The sequence below is a fragment of the Thunnus maccoyii genome, chromosome 8, assembly GCF_910596095.1.
Source record: "Thunnus maccoyii chromosome 8, fThuMac1.1, whole genome shotgun sequence".
In the NCBI taxonomy this organism is placed as follows: domain Eukaryota; kingdom Metazoa; phylum Chordata; class Actinopteri; order Scombriformes; family Scombridae; genus Thunnus; species Thunnus maccoyii.
The window spans coordinates 33,355,997-33,383,152 of NC_056540.1; the positions used below are offsets into that span (position 1 = coordinate 33,355,997).

A 27,156-nucleotide genomic window follows, 5' to 3' on the forward strand; every position below is an offset into this window, starting at 1 on the left:
GAATTAGTGTTAAAATAGTGCAGACGTGGAACAATGGGTGGCACAGCGGTAACATTCATTAAGACCTGCATTATTGTCTCTGATGCTGTGAAATACACTCAGTGATGGAGGAAACTCAACTGCAGTCAAATACAGCAGTTGTGTAAAAAATTAAAAATTGAACAGTTGTTGAAACAAGTTGATTGACGTCATTTGATAGGTTTGTGATGTCACTATTCTGTTATGCCACTATTACTACTATATTGTGTTAGCAGTGACCCACGCTGACACAGTTCTATAGCAGCTAGTTTAACTGACATGCTAACATCCAGCATTTCATTCAAACTGAGCAGAGCAAACACTGACAGGCATCTTTTATTCTCCCTCTAAATGTTCTTGTTGCTGCATCATCTGTAGATTCTCTTTACATCATAGATGCTTTCCAAGCTAGCAGCATACGAGCTGTCTGAGGCTAATGAGCTGCTAATAAAACCCTCTGAGTCATTTTTTACTGTTGGGTTAACTGTTATGTATTTTGCTCTTTATAATTTTAATCTTTTATCTGTTTACTATTATTATTACTATTAACTACTGACAAACACCTTTGTTCTCACTCTTGTTTATTGTATCCCATCTTTTTCTGATTTATAGTATTATTGGATTTATTCAATATTGACTTCACATTTTTCTTCCATCACAAACTCTCCTGAAAGTCTCCGGTCAGAGAGCAGCGCAGATCCTCCGCGCAGCAGCCGGGTTCGAGCAGAGAGCGGCGGGGCAGCAGGGCTCTGATCAGTCGATGTCTCCTCACGCCTCCTGCCGCCGCATGCTGGAGTCTGAGCCGAGCCGGGAGTGTCTCTGTCACTCAACAGGCTGCAGCCAGATACCTGCCCTGCCCTCCTGCCAGAGGTGCGCTGAGCATGCGCAGAGGCAACCCCCCTCAGACAGCCATTTTGTTGATGGTGGATGACGGTGAGGAAGAGGAGGAGGATGTCATGTTAAAGGTGATGATGATGAACAAACACAGTCATGAGACAGATGAAGGTTTAGTACATTAATCATACCTGTAAGAAAGCGTAATACTGTTATAGTTAGTTAAAGTTATATTTTATACATTTATAGTAATAGCTGATAAAGTGGGACAGTTTTTGGCTATTTTAAATATGTCGTCATTAACACACCTACACACTGAATGATAGATTTGATTTTAAAAACAGGTTAAATCTGCATGATCACCATCTGACATTCATTTGTTGAAGGTCAAGTGGGAGGTTTTTGCTGGTAAAGTGGGACAGTTTTGCCAATTTATGAAGTTTTTTTCCCTCATGTACACAGGTCCTCATTAACACACCTGCAGTGAAATCAAAGTTTATTTTAAAATTAAGTTTAATCACCATAAACACCATCTGACACTCTTTCATTGAAGGCCAAATGGGAGACTTTTGCTGATAAAGTGGGACAATTGGTAGTGAAATCAAACTATGGAATTTATTTTATGTTTTTTCAATGTAAACACAATCTGACACCCGAGTCAAGTGCAACACTTATTCAGTCATTGACCTAGTTACTGGTGGATGTTATCAGGATTAAATTTAAATATCTTCATAAATATTTTGGAAAGTGTCCCTCTCAGTGTAAAGTGATGACAAAAGGAGGTTGTCAGATTGTCAGATTGTGTTGGTGCTGCTGGACCAGATCAAGCTGAAAATTTGAGAAACAGCAGCTGAATGAAGCAAATCAGAAGAGTTTATATGTCGATCCAGCACCGCCTGTCTTCTACAATTTAACTTTCAGTTTGCTGGTCAGGTGTTTAAATACTGTTTATTCAACTTATTATTAATAATTAATGGGCAAATCAATTCCTTTTTTAATGGGTGTGGTTCGTTGACTCTTTGCAGTGAGTTGTTAAAACTCTATTCCACTTTACCTGTCAGATTTTAAATAATATTATTAATATTTTATACATTATTATTATTGTTTTATCTGGTATCAGATCCTCAGCAGATGTGGTCATTGACTTGTGGTTCCTCCCAGACAAACTGTTATTAAAAGACAGGAAGTAGAAATAGTAGAGAGCAACAGGTACGTTGGTACTTGCATTGATAAGAAACTGAACACTGAGACAACTAAAGCTTTGTTTTCTGCAGAGGTTTAATGTTTTTAATGTTTACCTGATATATGACTCCTCATGGAGGAAGTAGAGTGATGTTATTGTACAGAAAAAACTCTGACAATGAAACACTCAATCTGGATGAGATGGTGGATGGAGAGATGAGGACAGCACAGTACTGCGAGAAGAGGAGGAAGAGGAGAGGTTCATCAGAGTGAGGCGATCTCTCTCTCTTTTTCTGTTGTCTCACCTTTTTGTGGCAGTTTTGTGAGCCACTTTAGCAGCGTGGCTCCAGACTAACATAAATCATCATTAAAAGATGGATTCATAATATTTCCAGTGTGTATTAAACCAGCAGTCGGGTGTCCATATGAACAGTGAAAGAGGTTTTCCTCGCTGTAATCATTCCTCCTGTTCATGCTGGCTATTAAAAGATCCCCTTCAAATGTGCTTCCAATGTAAGTGATGGTAGAAGTCTGTCCTGTAATATAACACAGTTCCTGCTGGTTCACAAAGTAAAATTCAAGACTTTTAAAGAATTTTTTAACAATGTAATACCTGTTTCAGTCAAAAGTATGAAATGGAAAACCAGCAGGAACAATATGACCTAGAAATATTTATATTATGTCACATTTTTCCAGTGCTGCCCAGCAGTTTATAACAATCATTTTTAATATTATTAATAAAATGAACGTAACCAATTAATTTAAATTGATTTCGGTTTTTAGTGCATGATATTTATTGATATTTATGTTATATTTTTTGTCAGCACCTCCTAGTTGTATATAGTGTATGTCAATAATTATTTGTGATATAATTAGAATTGCAATGGAAAGAAAATCTTCTATTTTGATAACTGAAAAGTTCCAAAGATTTGATGGTTCCATGTGAGAATTTGCTGCTTTTTGGTCTTAAATTTTAGTAAATTGACAAAATTTGACAAAATCACAAATTCAATGACATCACATGGTGTTCTGGGATGTTGTGACGACCATTTTTCACTGTTTTATAGGACAAATGATTAATAGAAAACATTATTGGCAGAATAATGGATAATACAAATAATTGTGAGTTGCAGCTCAAAATATAATATCAATTAATATTAATTAATCAATTAATGTGATCTGGACTCAGAGAAGTGTCAGAAAACTGATGGACTGAAAAGCTACAAAAAATAATGGAACAGCTTCCTGCAGCTCAATCAGCTGTTGCGTCTCAGTTTATAGATGTAAAACGTCTCCCGACAGAAACATAATGTTACCGTCTACAGCAGGAACAGGTGATATTCAAGAGCTTCGGACAGGAAATTTAACACTTTCTAATAACTTTTAAGGACCTTTTTTTTGAGGAGACTGAATTAAATGCTTTTTAAAGACTTTTGTTGGCCTGCAGATACTTTGCATATACGAGGCTTTTCTTCCTATCCTTATTCAAGAATGTGGTCTTTCAATTTGAGAGGATTTATTGATTTCATGTTCAGATTTTGTAACAGGACTGAAGCTGCAGCAGGAAATCTGTGCAAGCAACAATATTTCTGAGTGCAAACATACAGTTTTAGCAGAAGCAGAACAAGTCTAAGCAAGAATTACAAAATCTGAAAATGAAATCGATGAATCATGCTCTCAAACTGAAAGATCACTCTCATGAATAAAGGTAGGAAGAAAGCCCCGTATGTGTAAAGGTCACAGGTTGCATTGCAGTAACTGCTGCAAGTAAAAAGTCCTCTGCTGCTCTCTAGTGGTCCTGCAGGTTTATTATACAGCCTGACTGCAGCAGGACTCACTCTTCATAAAGATCAATGAGTTTTCTTGATTTGATTGGTGACAATTTGACTAAACTTCTCCCAAAAAATAAGAAAACATTTCTCCTGGACTTGGTTGGAAAAAGTGTTTGACATGTACTGTGTTTCTGAGCAGGAATCAGGATCAATCAGAAATATTTGAATTAAAAATCTGTTGACAGTTGTGAGGTTGTTTGTGTATATTGACACTTTCAATCAAATCTGATCAAACTACAGTCCTGAGGAAGCAGATCAATGTTTTAAGTGTTAAATTCTTTATGAATGATATTTTTTTCCACAATTTAACTTTTGTCGAGCATTTAGTCATGAATATCTCAAGATATCTAAGATCTGAAACCACATTTTCAGACTAAAAAGGACAAGGCATTCAAGTTCTGTGACAACTGAGCAAATTTCATCTGCTGGTGAAGACCATGCAAAACAGTCAAAAGCTCCAGAACAAGGACCTTGAGTGGAGACATCATAAACACACAACAAAACATCCAGCAGCAAAGAAATAAATAAGAATAAAAACAGAAAAACAAAGAAAATTAAACGTAATTGAATAAAACTTAAATCAACATAAAACATATATATAACCTATATAATGAAACAAATAAAAAATAAAATGGAAAAGATTGAAAACATTAATAAAATGATTGTGTTGTGTTGCTGTAATGAGTCTGAATACATTGACAATGAGAGGTACAGTTAGTTGCAGCTTTTTATTTAGTCAAGCCAAAAACAAAAAACAAAGGAAAGCATCAGTGTGTACCTAAGGCACGCTGAGAAACAAACCGCTGGACTTTAATCCACAAAACAAGAAAAGATAAACATGTAAGAACCCGAGAAAATTCAAAACTATACAACATGGAAGCATCTCTCTTATACAAACTCCTGGTAAAATACTGGTCAAAGTGCTAGTGCATAAGGAGAAAGGTGTCAAAACACTGATAAATGTTTTTTTTTTCTTCTTTTACAATACAAATGTCACATAAATCCATTGTCATGGTCAGAAGAAGAAAAATACTAAAACTGAGGAAATGGTGATATTGTTCACATCTTTAAAAGGTCATAAAAGATAATAAACTGACAGTTTATTAAGGTTTTTAGAGGGAAAATGTTTACAGTGATTGTTGTTCTGTTCTTAAAATATTCATGTTAGTTAGTGGAACATAATGAGACTAAGAGCCCAGTCACACCAGCATTCATTACAAATAGAAACATTTAGAACAAAAGTCTATTAAATTCAACTACATCGGTGAATCAACTTCCAGAGATGAGCAAAGTCTAATAGGAGCTAAACTTTCATGAAATTTTAACTTTAATTTTCATTGTTGACCAAAGCAAACTTTCCTATTTACTGTAAATTCCTCATCTGCAGTAGTTTTTCGTCTTTCGTTTTACCTAATATCTTTATTGTTTATCTTTTATCTTTGTTGTTTATCATATATCTTGCCTGCAGTACTGTCCCCAGCCTCATCTCAATCATTTCATTGTACATGACGCATGTTATTCTGCACAAATGACAAATAAAGTCAAACTTGAACTTCTTGTCAGAGCTGAGTTTGAGCTGCAATCAGCTGCAGTTCTACTATCAGTCCACTAGATGGCCTCATAATGCACATGTGGAGGAATTTACAGCTGTGTTTCATGTCAATTACAAGTCAATTTAACTCTGAGTGGCAGCCAAAGGTGAATAAGAATTTATATATAACAGAACAGACTGAAGATGCTGGAAAATGATTCTTTGTGCAAATATATTCCAAATCTTTACATTTGATTCTTGTCATGTAAAAACAGTTTTCAGTGTTTTCTGCTGTTTTTTCTTCTTGTAAGGATGGAAAACATTTATCAGACTGGAGGTCTGAGACTGACCCATGGAGAACCTTCCTGAAGCCAACATGCATCAATGAATGTTAAAAATAAAGAGTCCTGATGTGAAACAGAGCTGAGGATAATTAGACCTGATCCAGACTGTGTTGGACCTGAGCAGACCCAAACAGAGAGAGAACATCCACCCTGACAGCAGCACGATGCTCCATTAATTCACTGAGCAATGTTTGAGATCTTTGTCAGTAAATATCACAGAGCAGAACAAGCTGCACAGTCAGATGTCTGTGATCCACTCAACACATTTCTCAACAGATCTTACTATTCTTTTACACATTTTAAACTGAATATATTGTGACTGTCTCTCTCAGGAGCAAACACCTGGCCATGCATCCAACTGGATTCTTCTTTTGGATTGTTTCCTTGGTTACGTATTCATTTTGCTCCATTGTTTGTTTGTAATACATTATTTTGGTGTATTTATTCAGGGCTGTAGCCAGGATTTTAGAAATACCCAGAATAAAACAACATAAATAATATGTATCATTATTTAGATTTTATTAATGTAATTATCCAATTATATGCTATATTTTGTACATTTTATTAAACATGAGGAACTAAATGTTGCAAAATGTCCTCCACACTGCCAGGAATTAATCATGGTGGAGAAATATAAAATCCATTTATGTTATTTAAATAGGAATTTAAAAGAATTAATTAGAAACATAGTAGATAGAAATAAGAAAAAACTGAATCAAAAGAAGGAAAAATAGCAGTGTGGTTCAAGATATTATATGAATGAAGAGTCTCAAACTGAAGTGAATAAAACCTCCTGAGAGGTCTGAGACCAGCTGAGAAAATGAGCAGCTGTAACTTATATGTGTGGGAACTTGAGTGCTGAGGTTCACATAGTTTTTAGCTTTGAATCTACTGACATTTATACATTTTATTCAGACATCATCATCATTTACAAATACACATTCACAAACATCTTCATGGATGTACAAAGAGCCAAAAGGCTTTGAATGATTTCTGAACATCGTCTCACAAACTCCTGAACAGTGCAGGATGGTGTTGTAGTTTGTCACTCTGACCACCAGAGGGCGCTAATATTCATCAGCATTTATCATAGTATCTCTGTCAGTATGAAGCAAAGGAATAAACAGTGACACCTGCTGGCTTTAATCACATATGACAGCTGAGTGCTGATGATGCAGAACTTATTTAGAAACAATCAATGAACAACAGCTGTAAGACTGAATGTGAGCTAAACACATTAAACTGACACTTTAAACAGTCCTGAAACTGTCAAATACCTTCAATCTACTATATGAAATTAGATATGAATTAACATGCACACACACAAAAATAAATGGAGAAAACTAACATCAGCTGCTGATCACCATTAACTTTATTCTCTACACAGGAACTAAATAAACACTCAAGACAAAAACTAAATACTTCCTGTATGTCAGAAACACACAACAGCTCCTGGACTTCTCATCTCTAATGCTGTGTTCACATCATATGGGATGGATGGTAGAGGCAGGAAAGATTCCCATGTTTACAACTTGCCAGCGTTCATGTCACACAACAAATCAAGACAGCTGCATGATTACAAAGTTGGTGGAATGAGGCTCAAAAATACTGTTATTGACAATAATCCACCATATCCAGTAAATATCAGAGCTTTCAGCTTTTCCACTTCATAATTACCACTTGAATGTTGACCTGAATTCTATTTACAAGTCAGAATCTCATAATTAGCATAATTCCAATATGATATGAACGCAGTATAAAAGCAGCCACACTCCAGCTGCTGAGCCTCAGACTTCACCATTAGAGGTGTTCATTTAACCAGCCAATAGGAGGCTTGTTGTTCTGACCATCATTTGTCATGTGATCTCTAAATAAGTGAAGGCATCAGGTAACACAGTTACTATGAAACTACTAGAAGAACTACAACTAAACATTGTGAAGATCCCATTCCCATTATCCCATTACAGTTCAAGCCTTTCTAATACACTAACAACAGAAAACAACAACAACTGGACTCAGTTTATCATTTGATTCATTTTACAAACAAACTGTCAATCATGTGGAAACCATGTTTACATTTACAAGCAGTGAGAGATCATGTTGGTACTAAATACCATCAGCTGTGTGTGATCCTGTACAGACTGAACTATCTGGTCAGCAGTGAGAAAGTTTCTCTGACAGGAGGAGACTCTTCCTCCTACAGACAACACAGAGACACTGAGGAACCAGACCACCCAAACCCAAACCTAAACCCAGCACACAGAGGCTGAGTGAATGTGGTGTTGAAGGTGTGGAGGTGGATCAGTGTGTCAGGGGAGACTCTGTAGAAGGACAGAGTGCCAGCAGGATAGTCCACATACACTGCTACTCTGTTAGAGACAGAGGAGGAGGAGGAGGAGAAGGAGAAGGAGGAGGAGGAGGAGGAGGAGGAGATGGATGTTACTCTGTTATCGTGACTGACAGAGTAACCACCACCATCAGAGCAGCACAGACTCCAGGACTGATCATTCCTTCCAAACAAACAGTTATCACTGTTTCCTTTCCTTCTGATTCCTCTGTAAGTCACTGATATATTAACTCTTCCTCTCCACTCAACCTCCCAGTAACAGCGACCAGTTAGATCATTTCTACACAGCAGCTGAGGCCGGTCATCAAATCTGTCTGGATGATCAGGATATGACTGATCCTCCTTCACATCTGTCACCTTCCTGTTGTTGTCAGACAGTTTGAGTTTTCTGTTTGCTGTGTTTGGATCCAGTGTGAGTTGACAGAAATCTGATGGAGAGAACAAGACACAATACAGCTGTAGTTATTGATCTATCATCTGTTTGATGATGACATCATCTTCATCCTTAGTAGGATGTGAATGAGCTTTGTTTTCATGAATCAAATGAAAAACACACTTACACCTCCATGGACCTGGTGTCAACCATCGAACTCCAGCAGGCTGCAGGCTGAAAGGAGGAGGGGGGTCAGAGCAGCACGTTCTCTTTCAGCATGCAAACATGGACATGACATCACTCTAGAAAAAGCAGCTCTGATCCTGATCACACTGAGGTGCTTTGCTGTTGCTAGGCAACACAACTGTCATTCACATCACATCACATGATGACTATCAACAGCATCTACATTCAGCCAATCAGAAACAGGTGTCTCAAAGTCAAATCATGTCAACAATGAGACTTTTTCTTGTCAGACTCAGCAGTTTGTATTGTGAACAGATGACAGGACTGTTTAAACTGATTCACACTAACATAAAAATGATAAACCGCCTGTTTTTGTTTGTCTTTCCTCAACCTGTTATCAAACGAGTTGAACAGATGTTTGGACGGAGGAACACGGACCCACAGCCTGGATCAACCAGAACAACTTTAAAGCACAAACAAGTCAACATTTCAAGGTGTTAACTGAGTTGTGTGGTGGTGGTTAAGCTGTTATATGCACAAGATAATAAAAGATCATAATCAGCATATTAACCATAACACAGAAGTCAGTCTTTCAAGAAAAAGGGATATGAGATGTTTTTAGTCAGATGTTTTTAATTCATCATGTTTGAAACTTCAGAATGATGATATGTACAGTAGTAATATGTTCTGTTTATCTTTCATACATTTAACTTTTACTTTCATACTATAAGTGGGATTCAGGAGGGTGAGTGTGAGCAATATATCTCAATGTGATAATGTTCCAGTTTGTGAAAGTAGCATTTATTCCTTTTTTAAATTCAATTCTGACCTTATTAATGAAGTGATATTTTTCACTGTGTTGTCCACGTTTATATAACCTGCATGAAACAACATGGTAAGAACTACCGGGGAAGTATGTAAGATGCGGTTTTTGTTGTCCATCTTCAGAACATTGTAGTTTCACCACAGCAGACCCACGTCGATAACATCCGCTGTCACATAATGACATAGCCCAGTGTGAGTGCAGTCAGACTCTCTCAGCTTCGCGGTTGTCTTTTTCTAAGTCCTAATGAATTCTCCTTCACATATTTCTTATGACCTCATGACGTTTTCCATCGAGGTCGATGGAAAAGACAGGAGGGACTTTTTGACCACAGCCCTCGGGTACATCTCAAGTCTCTTAATTTATGTCTCCTCACTCCTCGTCTGAAACGGAAGTTGTTCCTGGTGCGCCATTTTGACGAGTGTCCCAAATCTCTTATTTTTACATCATTTAATGTCATTTCCATTCAGTCACATGTGAGGCTGAAAATTCCTGAGCGTCAGATTTGATATGAGTTACATAATTTCCATTTTCCGTGAAACATTTAGCCCAATACATATTTTCCAGTGTTCAGAAGACACTCTGATTATATTCTGGGTTATTGAATAATGAATTCACTATCAGGATTATCAAAAAATACAGATGCAAATAATCAATAAACAGTATAAACGCATTCTGCTAGTAGAAATGGTTCCTGTGCGTCTGAGCAGGACACAGTATAAATGCAGAATGCAGGTGGGTGCATCCCAAGTCTCTTAAATTGCATCCACGTTTCCCTCACTTGCGTCTTTTCCACCAAGCGAGGAGTGAGGAAACAAGGTAATTTGTTTTAAGAGACATAAGAAGTCCTCTCCTCTGAAGCGTCATGTGAAGCGACGTCCGTTTCTGATGACCGCGACAACTGATCACAGCTGGATCAGCTGTCAGTCAGCTTTAACAGCTGTAGAAACCATTTCTACTGGCAGAATGCGTTTATACTATTAATTGATCATTTCCATCTGTAATGGAAATGACGATAAATGATGTAAAATATAAATGTATTTAACTGTTATTATGGATCAAATTAAAGTCAGGAAGAGTCTGTCTGTCAGCAAGAAACAGTTTAATGGAGGAAATAACATCATGAAAGAAAATCTTTCTGATAAATGAAGAAAGCTGTTTATGGTTCTTTTGTTAATCAGACGGACAAGCTGCTACATCAACAGCTTTCCAGGAGTAATCCATTATTTCCTGCGGCGGGAGGGACAGACTAACAAATTACCTGTGAAAACAACGGGGGTGTATTCAAAACACCCCCGTTGTTTTCACAACTTTGAACTCGCCCAACCTGATGGAGACTGCTGGGTCTAACTGTACTCAACATTTACTGGAAGTTTACTGAATCTGTGTTTCTCCATAATGACACAACGAGAACCCCCGCCAGGCCAAAAAATAATAATAATAATATTTGATATCCGACAGCGTTTGGGAGTCTACGGGCAGCGCTGTTCCGGTATGTGAGTCAACCTCTGTGTCGTTGCCTGGGAAACTATTGGTAGCGTGGCTTCGTTAAGGAGTATGTTTGCGTAGCGAGCGGGAAAGAGCGGCAGAGAAGTGACGGTGGATGCGAGCGGAGCAGAGGAAAAGGTTAGCAGTCAGTTGTCAGTCTGGCAGTAAATGTACAGCACAGACTACAGTGTGTCAATTAATAAATGCTAAAAAGTCACGTCTGTTGTCTCCCCAAATGCTGGAGAAGTAAAGGGGGTTAGCTCCAAAGTTAGCAACAATGGGTTAGCCTGACCTGAGGACACAAAACAGAGAAATACAGAAGAGAGAAATGTGTGGCTGCCGAGTTTACTGTGCACTCTGTCCCGTTACATCCAGGAACAACTTCCGGTTCAGGCGAGGACTGAGGAGACATAAAATAAGAGACTTGAGACGTACCCTCAGTTTATGTCTCCTCACTCCTCACCTGAACTGGAAGTTGTTTCTGGTGCGCCATTTTGACAGGCATCCCAAGTCTCTTATTTCTGCTCCAAGGAGCGAGGAAACATGAGAGCAGCCTTCACGGTCTTTTACCAGCTGACATGACCCCTTTTCGGATATCAGTTATTGATTTGCTGCAGCTGATCAGACTGATCTGATCCATCACTGCAGTTTCATACTGAAGTGGAGAGAGATTACAGACTAAATTTAAGTGTATCACGCCCAGTTTTTATATTTTATTTGTTTTCTGATTCATCATCTAGTTAAAAATCTGTTAATTGTCGGTCTGATCAACAAAAGAACCATAAACAACTTTCTTCATTTATTAGAAAGATTTTTCTTTCATGATGTTATTTCCTCCATTAAACTGTTTCTTGCTGACAGACAGACTCTTCCTGACTTTAATTTGATTCATAATAACAGTTTAACACATTTATATTTTACATATTTATCGTCATTTCCATTCAGTCACGTGAGGCTGAAAATTCCTGAGCGTCAGGTTTGATTAAGTTACATAATTTCCATTTTCCCTGAAACATTTAGCCAAATACATATTTTCCAGTGTTCAGAAGACACTCTGATCATATTCTGGGTTACTGTATAATGAATTCACTATCAGAATATCAAAAAATACAGATGCAAATAATCAATACATAGTATAAACGCATTCTGAGTAGCAATGGTTCTTGTGTTTCTGAGCAGGACACAGTATATATACAGATTGCAGGTTTTTATTTATGTTTGTTTTTATTTAGGTGTTTGTTAAACAGGTAACACTCTACAAAGAGGAAACAGGTGCTGCAGTGATAACTGTGCAGCTTTAATAGTACCAACACAGTGCATGTGTGCAGACACAAACTCCATCAGAAGTTTCTAAACTGTTAGAGCCAACTGACAGCTGATCCAGCTGTGATCAGTTGTCGCTGTCATCAGAAAGGGATGTCGCTTCACGTGATGCTTCCGAGGAAAGGACAGGCCTTATCCAAACTAGCCCCTACACCCTCTCCCTACTTACTTCCACTCCGTTTGCGCGTTCATGTGGAGGGTCCGCCATATTAAGTGCCATCCCAAACCAACTAGTGGGGAGTGGAAGTGACATTTAATATTGCCACACAGATGTTAAAAACTTAAAAGTTACATAGTATTTAGATCAACTATACCATTCTCTAGTCTAGAAAACGGTAGACATGTTTATTTGATTGTAAAGTGCTGTACATTTACAGGGACTGTTGCTAAAAACAAGCAGCTTATAAACATAAGAATGTAAAAGGAGAAGATGTTTACAAAGAAAAGAAATGCAACCAAAGAGTCTTGGGAGTAATTTTGGTATTATAATATATGCATATGTAGTATTATATATGATGTCTACCTATGTGTTTGAAATTAGTGTCATTTTTTATTTAAACAAAACTGGTTTGGACAGGAAGTTAATTTATTTCCATGGAACATTAATACATTTTTAAAAAGTTTGACCGTCCCTTTGTGTATCGTTCATATCTCCAGAGACAATGATGTTCACAACCTCTGGTTGTTATATCCTAGTTAATGGCATGAGCTAAATATACTTCTGACTACAAATGTATAAAGGAAAAGGTAAACACATTTATTGTTTCAGGGGGAAAACATTCATTAATGTTTGTGCACAAATGTAATTACCAGATAAATTCCATTAATGCACAACAAGTTTTCAGTAATACTTGCAGTGTTACTGTGCCATTGTATTTCCATTTACATGTGAAATTTAGCAAATGACAATATAACTCAGGATATTTGATATGAATAATGAAGCTAGAAGGAAAACTTTTTTGAATTGCATCATAACAAGTGTGTGAGTATGACTACAAATAGACTGCACTCCATGACGAAGTGGAAGTGGGTAGGGGCTAGTTTGGACAAGGCCCGACGTCTCATGTCTCTAAAAACACATTTTCCTTGCGTCTCTCCCGCATCCTCGGTGGGAGGGACTAAGACACAAGTGAGGGAAACGTGGATGCAATTTAAGAGACTTGGGATGCAGCCCTCGACTCTGGCGATTTGACCGTTGCCATTTTGGATTTTTGGAGCCAGAAGTGACCAAAAAGAATTTACATTGATCAATATAAGTGCTTCTATACTCTGACCATATCTAGACGAGAGGATGGAGCTGACCATAGTGCTAACTGCTAGCTTGGTTAGCACGGTGCATATACAATCTATGGTTAACAGTGATAATGCTAATGCTAATTTCCGCTAGCGAAAAACAGGCCTAAAACCATTAAAATAAAACGTACTCACCAACTGAACATCCGACTCCTTAGAGGATCTTTATCACAACCAAAGGCTGAACAAGACTTTTTTAGGACCAAAATGTTACAATTAACTTTCATGAACTGAAATCACGCTGTGAAATAGCAGCAGCTACACCTATACTCTGTGAATGTGGGGTTGCCAGGTTACGTCGCGTAATCATTGTTGTCGCCATGGTAACAACTTGTCAATCACAACGGAGTCCTGCCCTTAAGTATACGCTGCTTTATCGTCTATTTTACTCTAAATGGGACCATAATTTACTAAATGAGCATGCTGTATTTAAGAAGACTTGAAACTAGTGATTGAGACCATGAACTCATTATGAAAGTGTTTACTGAGGTAATAAATCAAGAGAGAAGTAGAGTCATTTTCTCATAGACTTCTTTTTGGAGCCAGTGGAGTCACCCCCTGCTGGCCATTAGAGATAATACAGGATCATTATTATTAATAAAAATAAATAATAATAATAATAATAATAATGATGATGATGATGATGATGATGATGATGATAATAATAACAACAACTTACATGTTATGTTATATGTACAGCACCTTTCATACAGAAAAATGCAGCTCAAAGTGCTTTACAGCAAAAAAAATTACCACCAAATGCTTCACATCAAGAAAGACATAAATGAAAATAAAAATAAAATTAACATAAAAACATGTAAATGTACATAAGAGGGAAAATAAAACATTTTGATATAAGATAAAGTGAAAATAGAACACATAATGAAATAAAATAAATAAGAGTAAAATAAAATTATAGTTAAAGTTAAAACAGAAAACATAAAATGCATAAAATCAAGTAAAATTCAACATTTTAAAGAAGTGCAGTAGAGCATAAGTGTGAAGCTGATTGAGACAAAAGCTAGTTCGTTCTTAGCTTTCTTTTAAAAATATCCAGCGAGCTGCTTCCCTGATATCTATCGGTGGTGTGTTCCATAGTTTGGGGCGTCATTGACAAAGGCTATGTTCCTGATTTTCTCTCTCGGCTGTTGCTGGAATCTCCAATAAACCAGCAATGACACTCAGCAGCAGATGATCACAGTGTTCTTGAAGGCAGATAGTGAACAAGGGAGTTAGTGATTTAGCTTGGTCCTAGCTCATTAAGGGCTTTGTATAGAGGGAGGAGGACCTTAAAGTCAATTCTAAATGTTACAGGAAGTCAGTGCAGGGCAGCTAAAACTGGACTAATGTGTTCTCGCCTCTTGGTTCTGGTTATTAGTCAAGCTACAGAGTTTTGAATGAGCTGAAGTCTCTCAGTGGTTTTTCTCAGGAGGCCAGTAAAAAGTGCAGTTTTTCTGCATCTTTGTGATTTATAAATGGTCGTACTTTAGCTGTTTCTATGGTGGAAAAAATATGTTTTCATCACCTTGTTAATTTGGGATCTGAATCTAAAATAACACCAAGACTTGTAACCTCAGATTTAATCCAGGGAGTTAATTTCCCCAGATTATTACACAACATTTCTCTTTTTGTTTTGGGGCTGACTAGTAGGATTTCAGATTTGTCCTTATTTTACTTAAAGAAATTATTGCTCCATGTATTTATTGCCAGAAGACAGGTAGTAATGGAATTTAAAGCTGCAGCATCATTTGATTCAGCAGAGATACATACAGTTGTGTGTCATCAGCGTAACTGATGTCACCAAGTGGCAGCATGTACAGTGAGAATAATAATGGACCAAGGCAGCTGTCATGTTTCTCGGACACATCATCTCCAAGACTGATGTTAAACTCCCCCCCCAAAAAAAATGTTTGTTTTGAACCAGTTTAACACAGTCAGAAAGACCCACTTTTCAAGACCATTGATTAGGATATCATGGTAAATTGTATCAAGGAGGAGGACTGAGACCTCATTTTCATCAGAGTTTAGTCTGAGGTTGCTGATTATTGTAGTGAGAGCAGTTTCAGCGTTGTGGTTTGTTCGAAAGCCTGACTGAAACTCCTTCAGGATGTTGTTTTCTTCGAGAAAGGAGTTTATTTGCACTGAATCTATAGCTTCTCAGTGCATTACCATCTAGGTTGGGTTTCTTTAGTAATGGTTTGACAACAGCTGTTTGGAGTGACGTATTTATCATGGTCAGGACATGACTTGAAACACTGTTGAACACCCACTTAAAAATGCTGTACGTACAGGGTCAATACATGAGCTGGAGTAATGACACTCAGTGACAGTCTTGCAAAGCTCAGATAATCTAATACAGGTGAATTTTCCCATGGTTACATCATTTTTACAGGATTCACTGAGATCATCTGTGTTCACATCAGCAGCAATACTGGCTCTGATTAATGCTATTTTGTTATTAAAGAACAGTGGAAGTTCTTCACATTTTGATGCAGAGAACTGCTGGGGGGGGCAGTGTTGAGTAGCTGAACAATAGTGGAGAATAATATTCTACAGTTACCGGTATTCTCTGTAATAATCTTGGGAAAATAATCCATCATTGCCAGATGTATTGTTTTTTATAGACAGTCATGGCTTCTTTGTGTATATTACAGTGAACTATATACAAAGAATTTCTCTTGATCTCATTAAAACTGTTATTGTTTAACTATGGAGAGATTCTGTCAGTCCACCTCTTTTTAACTTTTAGTGGAGCTACAGTATTTAAAGCAGATGACAATGCATTATTGAAATTTTCAACCATGTCATTTAAAGGGCAGTCACAGCTGTAGGGCTCAACTGATCTCATAATATTAGTGAACATTGTTTCAGCCTCATCATCTAGGAATCTCTTTTGAACCAAAAATTCCCTTTTAGTCCTTGTTAAGATTACGTTGGCATCAAAGAACACACAGTGATGATCAGAAATAGGTAGTTCAAATACTTGGGTACAGGCTGTCTGTCTGTCATTTTTGTTTGTGTTTAGTGTCCCAAGGGCATGACGTAGATTGGTGCCAAGGAGTCTGGATCAAGTGATGTCCAGATGAATCCCATCAGGTTTAAAGTGGTCTTTACAGTTCCCAAAGATATTGAAATTGTCGATAAACTTTATCCCATGCATGAGGCACACCGATGTCAGCCATGTATTCAGGCCAAGGAGTCTGCTGAAAGATTTAATTCCCTTCCCAAAACTTGGTATCAGTCCAGAAATGTATAAATGTTGCAGTTGACAGTGGCTCAGCTTTTCCAGTAGCAGGGAAAAGTCTCTTTTCAGGATCTCAGAGCCAGTTTTCCTTCGCAGAATGTCAAAGGATCCAGTGTGTATAATAATGTTCATATCAGTTGGATGTGTAGAGAGGATAGTTGGCAACATCTCTGTTTGCTCCCTGACAGATTTGTTATCCACAGTTAGATTTTCAGTCATTGCCATTTTTACATGCTTGGTTATAGAGTCCCCAATCAGAATAGCGTCTGGAGCAGCATCTCTGCTTCTGGCCCTTGGCCTAGCAGTGGCCTAGCAGTTGGTTATATTTCTCCTAGCAGTGGCTTTGGGGCCATTTTTGGGTTTTTGGTTAGCCTTAATGCTGGTGATGTGATTGGCTTCCCTGAGTTCAACATCATTAGTATTAGTCAGATGATCATACCTGCTATGCAATGAGAGTTCAGGTGGTGAAGGGAGTGTTGGTGCTCTCTTATTTAATGTCTTCCTGGATTTGCCTCTGCAGCGGTCAACATCAGACCAAGTCCTGGCTGGAGTTGATGCTTTCGGTCTGGCACCCGTGCGGTGCCAGAAGGCCGATCTGGGAGCCTCCGTGGCTAATCAGTGTAGTTATGACATATCCAGGGGAGCGTGTCAGCTAACTGGACTGCGACTGGATTCTCCACATCCGATGCAATCCCATGTGTAAAAGTCTATTAATATTTGGTAGCTCTATACCTTGTGCAGTAGCTGCTACAGTCAATGAATTGCTTGCTCTCACGTATTTGATGCAGCATTTCAATCTTCTTTTCAAGCTGCGTTACCCTCTCAGTCAGTTGCTTAGTCAGCTTACTGACTTTGTTGGGTTTGGAGACATAGCTTCTAAGTTGTCTTTTGCCAAGTGGAGAAGCTTTGTATGCTAGGCTAGGCTAGACTAGCAACTGAGTCTGAGGCTCTGAAACTTTCACGTGTCCCAAAAGTAAACTTTTGTTCCATTCCGCAGTTCCACTATTGACGTTTTTCTTTAGGGTCAGTGTAAGCGGTAATAGCTCTTTTTGGAATAATACTTAAGAAGTTACGAAATGCAAAAAGAAAGCACAGCATATAGCAATCAGAGAACTGAGTAAAACACATCTGCCCTCCAGCACCCCTACTTCCCACGGCTATGGGTGAACCCGCATCGCACTGACCATGAGAAAGCGCTGTACCACCAGGGAGGAAGCAGCCGGGCTGATGAGTCTGGTGGACTCAGTTGGAGGCGGAGGAGTTTCTTCTCAACTTTTTTCAATGACATTAAAAATTTTGTGTAGCCATTGTTGTAGTGTTAACGTTACAGTGCGTCAGCTGAGTCACATCACATTGATCAGTTTAGCCTCACAGCCTGTCTGACAGCCTGTGACAGGCTGCTATGATTATGCCGAGTGTGCCAGCTTGAGATTTAGATGTCACATCTGGGCACACCTGTGGCTATGCAGGTGGTGAACATCACTCTGAATTTAAAGATGCATTTATCATTGTAAACACTGGAGACAGCTGCAGAAACCGCTCCACTCACTGTAAAAATAACTTTACTGATCTAATAGATCAATGGCGCTCACAGCTGCTTTTCACTGTTGTTGAACATGAATACAAGCGAGACGCAGCAGGTTAATGTGAGTGATACACATCCAGTGCGTTTTAGAGTCAGTTTAACTCTAAATATCAAGGAGAACAAATCAGCTTTCTTTCAGCTTCTGAGGGAATCTGATGTCCAGTCAATTAAAAATATTGGGGGGGGGGGGGGGCAACTTTCCTGTTTCATATATTGAGGTCTAAACTGTGTTGACGGATGGTTGGTTTATATCATAACACAAATATCCATTATGAAATTAAGACTGTGTAACATGTTAGTATACTGTACAGAAAATATAGCAGAATGCTGTGACTCATTCCCAAACAGTTTCTCAGCATTTCTTTGTTCCCCTGGCACGTCTGCTTGTTGAGCAGGGTCGCCATTTTGTATTGACTACCCTACAGAGAGATTACCTTGCGAGGCAGCTGGATTTGCCTTTTCAGGCATTTGACTTTTCAGATGGTTCTGTGTAACAAACCAGACAGACAGACACTGCATCTAGACTGCTCATATGTGCTACCTGGTGGTTGCTGATACACGCTGCAGCTACTCCTGGATAAATTACTTCACCCCCTTTGCTGCTGCCACGGCATTACTGTGGTACATCAATGGAAATGAGCGACATCTGTACCTGAGAGTGTCCATCTGTCTGTCCATACCTGAAAGTGTCCACCTGTCTGTACATACCTGAGAGTGTCCACCTGTCTGTCCATACCTGAGAGTGTCCAGTCTCCAGTGTGGATCCTCCAGTCCAGCAGACAGCTGCTTCTCTCCTGAGTCTCCTGGATGATTGTAGCTCAGGTCCAGCTCTCTCAGATGGGAGGGGTTGGATCTCAGAGCTGAGGCCAGAGAAGCACAGCCTTTCTTTGTGATCAGACATCCTGACAGCCTGTAGACACACAAAACAACAACACACATCACATGATCTGAAATCACTGCAGGACAGGAAGGTAGTGTGTTTATTATTGTCATCAGTAAGACTAGTAAAAGAAGAATCAGCCACAGTGAAATGATTAGATGAAGAGATGCAGGGGACAGACTGACTACAATTTGTATGTACATCAAACCTCAAACCATCAAACGTCACAGAATAAAATGACTCAGTCTCAGATGCTCACAGTCGAATACAGAACAGGAATCCCAACAAATGTGGCATATAAGGACTGAATTTTGCTGAAATAAAAGTAAAAACAGTAAGGAAAAATTTCTGACTCCTTCTCTCACACTCACTGACTCTACTTCACTCAGTTTCAGTAATCATCCAGAGTTTTAAGCTTGTTTGAAACAAAAGAAGAATTAAATGGTGGTTAACCACATAACAGCTGGGGTGCACTGTCACATCCCCATGGTGAGTAAAAGTCACTATCATCCCAGCACAGAGTGTTCTGAAATTAAAAGAAACTATAAATGTTACCAAAAACTGTTCACTGAATAACTGTCTGTGTGTGTTTTACTTTGGGCCAGATAAACAGTTCTTCATTCGGTTTTTTAATCTTAAAACTCCTATCTGATATTTCAGGTTCCAACAGCAGAGACAGAGCAAAACTAATGAAAATATGTTAATAGAAAGTTATTCACAGGGTCTAAACACACAACTGGTATGAAAATAATTTATCTACTCATATAAATCATGGTTTAAATGGTGATCAGTTGAACAGGTTGATGAATCCTGACCTGAGATTTTCCAGTGTGCAGTGTGGACTCTCCAGTCCATGAGAAAGCAGTTTCAGCCCGGAATCCTGTAGGTTGTTGTTGCTCAAGTCCAGCTCTCTCAGACTAGAGGGCTGGGAGCTGAGAACTGAGGACAGAGCTGAACAGCTTCTCTCTGACAGGTTACAGTCACTTAGTCTGAAGAGACAATAATGAACAAGACAAAATATAATATTTGTGTTGAAATAAATCTGAACTTTGATTATGCCTAATCCTCTGCCAAGCACTGGCTACAGTCTCTGGTGTTCTGTTGTAAACCAGCCGGACATGTGACAGTTAATGAACAAGTAACCAGAATAAGCAGTAATTCAGTAATATAAATCACATGGTATCAAAAAATGATGAGCTTATTTATATCAAAGTTGATATATTTGTGCTGGACAGTACATGAAGATTTTCTACACTGTGAAATTTAAAATTCTGATTCTGAAATACTGACATGAGAGAGGCTGTTTAACCTGTATAGTGACAAGCATGATCTGACCTGAGAGTTTCCAGTGCACAGTGTGGACTCTCCAGTCCATGAGAAAGCAGTTTCAGCCCGGAATCCTGTAGGTTGTTGTTGCTCAAGTCCAGCTCTCTCAGACTAGAGGGCTGGGAGCTGAGAACTGAGGACAGAGCTGCACAGCTTCTCTCTGACAGGTTACAGTCACTTAGTCTGAAGAGACAATAATGAACAAGACAAAATATAATATTTGTGTTGAAATAAATCTGAACTTTGATTATGCCTAATCCTCTGCCAAGCACTGGCTACAGTCTCTGGTGTTCTGTTGTAAACCAGCTGGACATGTGACAGTTAATGAACAAGTAACCAGAATAAGCAGTAATTCAGTAATATAAATCACATGGTATCAAAAAATGATGAGCTTATTTATATCAAAGTTGATATATTTGTGCTGGACAGTACATGAAGATTTTCTACACTGTGAAATTTAAAATTCTGATTCTGAAATACTGACATGAGAGAGGCTGTTTAACCTGTATAGTGACAAGCATGATCTGACCTGAGAGTTTCCAGTGCACAGTGTGGACTCTCCAGTCCATGAGAAAGCAGTTTCAGCCCAGAATTCTGTAGGTTGTTGTTGTTCAAGTCCAGCTCTCTCAGACTAGAGGACTGGGAGCTGAGAACTGATGACAGAGCTGCACAGCTTCTCTTTGATATGTTACAGTCATTCAGTCTGAAGAGACAATAGTGAACAAGACAACATGTAATATTTGTGTTGAAATAAATCTAAACTTTGATGATGCGTAATCTCTGCCAAACACTGGCTACAGTCTCTGGTGTTCTGTTGTAAACCAGCCGGACATGTGACAGTTAATGAACAAGTAACCAGAATAAGCAGTAATTCAGTAATATAAATCACATGGTATCAAAAAATGATGAGCTTATTTATATCAAAGTTGATATATTTGTGCTGGACAGTACATGAAGATTTTCTACACTGTGAAATTTAAAATTCTGATTCTGAAATACTGACATGAGACAGGCTGTTTAACCTGTATAGTGACAAGCATGATCTGACCTGAGAGTTTCCAGTGCACAGTGTGGACTCTCCAGTCCATGAGAAAGCAGTTTCAGCCCGGAATTCTGTAGGTTGTTGTTGTTCAAGTCCAGCTCTCTCAGACTAGAGGACTGGGAGCTGAGAACTGATGACAGAGCTGCACAGCTTCTCTTTGATATGTTACAGTCATTCAGTCTGAAGAGACAATAGTGAACAAGACAACATGTAATATTTGTGTTGAAATAAATCTAAACTTTGATGATGCGTAATCTCTGCCAAACACTGGCTACAGTCTCTGGTGTTCTGTTGTAAACCAGCCGCAGATGTGACAGCTAATAATCAAGTAACAAGAATAAACAGTAATTCAGTAATATAAATCACATGGTATCAAAAAATGATGAGCTTATTTATTTCAAAGTTGACGATTTGTACTAGACAGTACATGAAGATTCTCTACACTGTGAAATTTAAAATCCTCATTCTGAAATACTAACATGAGAGAGGCTGTTTAAACTGTATAGTGACAAACATGATCTGACCTGAGAGTTTTCAGTGTGCAGTGTGGACTCTTCAGTCCAGCAGACAGCAGTTTCACTCCTGAAGCCTGCAGGTTAGTGTTACTCAGCTCCAGCTCTCTCAGACTACAGGACTGAGAGCTGAGAACTGAGGACAGAGCTTCAATACTTCTCTCTGAAAGGTTACAGCCACTCAGTCTGGAGAATAAATGTGAGAAAATATTTAATAAATTGTTCATTTTTCTCCCCATTTAAAAGCCCTCTTTAAAAATCTTTTTAATATACCCAACTATCTGTGTACTTACAGAGCTTTGTTGGAGGCTTTGACCACTGGCAGCAGCCTCAGAAGAGCCTCCTCTGAAGCAGAGTATTTATTTAGGTCAAACACGTCCAGATCTTTTCCTGATGACAGCAAGATGAAGACCAGAGCTGACCACTGAGCTGGAGACAGTTTATCTGTGGAGAGACTTCCTGAACTCAGGTACTGTTGGATCTCCTCCACTAGAGAACGATCATTCAGTTCATTCAGACAGTGGAACAGATCGATGCTTCTCTCTGCAGACAGATTCTCACTGATCTTCTTTTTGATGTACTTGACTGTTTCCTGATTGGTCTGTGAGCTACTTCCTGTCTGTATCAGCAGGCCTTGTAGCAGAGTCTGATTGGCCTGCAGTGAGAGACCCAAGAGGAAGCGAAGGAACAAGTCCAGGTGTCCATTTGGACTCTGTAAGGCCTTGTCCACAGCATTCTGGTAGAGACGTGTTGGTTTGGGTTTTTCTTCAAAGACTTTAGGCCACCAGGATGTTTTCTGTTCTGTCAGCAGAATGACTCCAGACTTGATGAATGTCAGATGGACATGAAGTGCAGCCAGAAACTCCTGAACACTCAGATGGATGAAGCAGAACACCTTGTCTCGGTACAGCCCTCTCTCCTCTTTGAAGATCTGTGTGAACACTCCTGAGTACACTGAGGCCGCTCTGATATCGATGCCACACTCTTTCAGGTCTGACTCATAGAAGATCAGGTTGCCTTTCTGCAGCTGCTTAAAAGCCAGTTTTCCCAGAGACTCAATCATCTTCCTGCTCTCTGGACTCCAGTGTGGATCTGTCTCAGCTCCGCCATCATACTTGACCTTCTTCAGTTTGGACTGAACCACCAGGAAGTGGATGTACATCTCAGTCAGGGTCTTGGGCAGCTCTCCTCCCTCTCTGCTCTTCAACACATCCTCCAGAACTGTAACAGTGATCCAGCAGAAGACTGGGATGTGGCACATGATGTGGAGGCTTCGTGATGTCTTGATGTGGGAGATGATTGTACTGGCCTGCTCCTCATCACTGAATCTCTTCCTGAAGTACTCTTCCTTTTGTGTGTCAGTGAATCCTCTGACCTCTGTCACCATGCCGACACATTCAGGAGGGATCTGATTGGCTGCTGCAGGTCGTGTGGTTATCCAGAGGCGAGCAGAGGGAAGCAATTTCCCCCTGATGAGGTTTGTCAGCAGCACATCCACTGAGGTGGGCTCTGTAACATCAGTCAGGATCTCATTGTTGTGGAAATCCAGAGGAAGTCGACACTCATCCAGACCATCAAAGATGAACACAACCTGGAACTCTTCAAACCTGCAGATTCCTGCTTCTTTGGTTTCAGCAAAGAAACGATGAACAAGTTCCACCAAGCTGTACTTTTTCTCTTTCAGCACATTCAGCTCTCTGAAAGTGAATGGAAATGTGAAGTGTATGTCCTGGTTGGCTTTGTCTTCAGCCCAGTCCAGAGTGAACTTCTGTGTTAAGACTGTTTTCCCAATGCCGGCCACTCCCTTTGTCATCACTGTTCTGATTGTTTCATCTCTTCCAGGTGAGGCTTTAAAGATGTCTTCTTGTCTGATTGTTGTTTCTGGTCTGTCTGGTTTCCTGAATGCTGTTTCAATCTGTCTGACCTCATGTTCATCATTGACCTCTGCAGTCCCTCCCTCTGTGATGTAGAGCTCTGTGTAGATTTGATTCAGAAGGGTTGCATTTCCTGCTTTAGCAATCCCCTCAAACACACACTGGAACTTCTTCTTCAGATTAGACTTGAGTTTATATCGACACTCTGCAGCACGAGTTCCTTAAATAAGAAAGAACAGATAAAAACAACCAGAGAGTTCATTAACATATTTTCCTCTATCTCTTGAGACATCAGTAAATGTCTCATTTATCCAGTATGTTAAATCGTCATAGAAATCCTCTTACTGCTCTGCAGATGGTCAGCCAGCTCCTCCTGCTTCATTCTCCTCAGGAAGTGCAGTATGATCTTCAGAAATGCCTCTCTGCTGCTCCTCCTATGCTCTTCCTCCTCACCATCCAACACCTCCTCATCCTCCCTCTGACTTTCTAAGCATTCTGGGTAATCTGGACTCAGAACCTTCTGCATTTTCTTCAACTCGTTCTTCACAAAGGTGACGATGTTCTCCTCCAGCAGCTGGAACAGAATACTGTATGAATGACACTATCAAACTGACATCATGAAGCAGACATCAGATCCATGTTGGACAGACTGACAATTCACTGGTCTACAAAGTGCAGCATGGAGATGATTGTGACCAGAATAGATGTAAAAGTAGTTGTTGCACATGTGCAGACCATAAATATGGAGACCAGGTGTGTTTGATGCTGCTGGGCAGACTGACCACTGGGAACCTCTGAGCTCTCCTGGTCCACTCTGTGGAGGAATCATGAAGAATGAGCTCACATTATGTCTGTCCACAAAGAGACAATCATACACTAAAGGTCCATTAAGTGATATTTGGATGTGAACAGAGAATCAGATGACCCCGTAGTGGTAAAGCTTTACTAGTCCTGCTGATCCCACTGAGAATCAACAGCTCAGTGTATTTGTAGCTTTCAGCTCAGTGTTTTGTGTCATCAGTCAGTTTGGTTTAGTCCCAACAGCTCTAAACAACCCTCCATACAGCACTCCCTCCCTCACTGTAGACTGCTGAAGTGCCCTGGAGCAAGGCAACTAGAACCTCCAGCTGCTCCAGTGGAGCTGCTCAGTGTCTGCTTGTATCAGAATGGTTGAACTGGGCAGCTCCCAGTATGTAATATGAAAACAAATCAATAAAGCTTCTCTGAGTAAATTACAGTTCACACCTGAATCAGGAACATTTTAAGGTGTCAGTGTTCTTCATCATTGTTGCTTATCAAATGTTCCCTCCAAACCTTTTTGATGTCTGAATTGGGGCTGTTGTGTTTTACAACTTCTGTAACTTTCTGAAACTGAAAATCTAACAATGAAGACAACAACTCCCATGATTCCACACTACTTCACACTATCATCACACTCTAGGCCACCAGACCACTAGTTATTGTTTTGATTTGAGACCCCTAGCGGCAGAAATTAAATATTGTGCATTTAAATCATGTTGGTGATGAATTCAGAAGTGTAGGACAGCTGCCAGTACAGCTCAGAGTAGAACAATAGAAGCTGCATCATATGTTTAACATTATCAATGGGTTTGCTCCTCAATACTTCACAGATAACAATGGGACATACTCAGCATGGTTATAACACCAGGGCCAGTGTGTGTTCATATAAAGTCCCTCCAGTGAATAATGTAGCCAGAAGTTCCCTTTTTTAAGCTGCTGCTGTGTTGTGGAACAGCCTCCTGTTACACATCCAGCTGTTAAAAATGTATTATAATGAAATCTGCAATTCCATTTTTACTTCAGCCATCAAATTGTCTTTGTTGTACTTTGTGTTTTGATGTGGGCATTTATTATTTTATTTAATTTGTGGTGATTTAGTTTTATGTTATATGTCTTGTGTTTTGTATTTTAACATCTTGGGACCATGTTGGAAATAAATGTTTACACATTAACATGTTTTTTATGTCTGTAATATATAAATAATATCATATCATGTCATGTCATGAATGCAACAACAACAACTTCCAGCAGAGACTGTCTGAAAATGTGATCTGTTATCTCCATATTTAAATGATTATCACATCTCCTCCCTCTCTATGATGGCCGGCTTTTCACTGACGTGGTCGTACAAACCAGTTCTTTTCTAGCATAACCCGACATTTACAGTCAGTTACAGCTTACATCTGATCAGCAGATGAACATCCTCCTTTAAAATCAATGAAACGTTTGTTTGACCGGTCACTCTTAAAGGACAGACAGCTGGGTTCAGGTCCAGGAGAGTCTGGTCTCTGCTGCTGGATCCTGAAACATCAACAGCTCTGATAAATGTGCATGTCAGATAGAAATGAAAAGTCTGTTCAGTTTTTGCAACTTTACATTCTTACTTTCCATCAGCAGGTTGCCCAGGTTTAAAATATATAGGTTCTTTCATGGACCAGTCACTCTTCATGGACACACAGCTGGGTCCAGGTCCAGGTCCAGGTCCAAGTCCAGTAGGGTCTGGTCTGTGCTGCTTCTTTTTTCTTCAACACAACACACACAGAGCTTTGAGTGTGAATAATGATGGTGGAGTGATGTGGGTGGAGAACAGTGATGGACAGTTAGAGATCCTCATCTCACCTCTGAGCTTTGGTCTGGCTGTCATGTTCCCTACACAGAGAGCTTTTGGAGGGAGAGACTCCCTCCTCTCTGTCCTCACACCGATCCATAGCAGAGAAACACCTTCACACAAACACAGCAACACATTATTTCTCATCATTCCTCTCAGTCACATAACAAACACACAGAGCTCTGACTGTAGGAAAGTAACTCATCCACTTCAGTACTAAATACACTCATCAGACAGTTTCCATGTTGTTGGCACTTTGAGCTGCAGTGTCATATCTAAATCACTTTCACAATGCTCACAATGAGCCTCATGCAAGAAGCACTCGAACCAACAGCTTTTTTCTTAAGTGACACGTATGAGTTTTTTAAGAGAATTTGTGGCTTCACCAATTTTCTGAAACTTCTCTCTGAGGTTTGAATGAAACTGACGAGTTCAGAGCTGCCATACGAGTCCTGAACAGACAGTCTGACTTTCTTCACAGTTTAAATAT

The 27,156-nt window shown here is 39.3% G+C and overlaps 1 protein-coding gene across 1 annotated transcript; it reads right to left on the minus strand.

Moving 5' to 3' along the window:
• Nucleotides 1-8,550: 8,550 nt before the first annotated feature.
• On the minus strand, nt 8,551-27,111 carry LOC121901480 (NACHT, LRR and PYD domains-containing protein 12-like). Its single transcript, XM_042418270.1, has 11 exons — nt 27,095-27,111; nt 24,773-24,851; nt 24,383-24,611; nt 22,457-24,257; nt 22,176-22,349; nt 21,658-21,831; nt 21,139-21,312; nt 20,619-20,792; nt 20,099-20,272; nt 19,140-19,313; nt 8,551-8,695 (listed from the first exon to the last, which is right to left on the minus strand). The coding sequence occupies exons 1-11, from the start codon at nt 27,109-27,111 to the stop codon at nt 8,551-8,553; spliced, it is 3,315 nt and encodes a 1,104-aa protein (XP_042274204.1).
• Nucleotides 27,112-27,156: the final 45 nt, after the last annotated feature.

Bases quoted from the DNA above. Each gene is read 5' to 3' on its own strand.
- LOC121901480 (XM_042418270.1), bottom strand. The intron at 24,258-24,382 runs GTAAGAGGATTT...TTCTTATTTAAG, and splicing joins GGCTGACCATCTGCAGAGCA to GAACTCGTGCTGCAGAGTGT. The intron at 8,696-19,139 runs GTATGGACAGAC...TCCTCCTTTCAG, and splicing joins TGGAGACTGGACACTCTCAG to CCTGCAGCCTGCTGGAGTTC.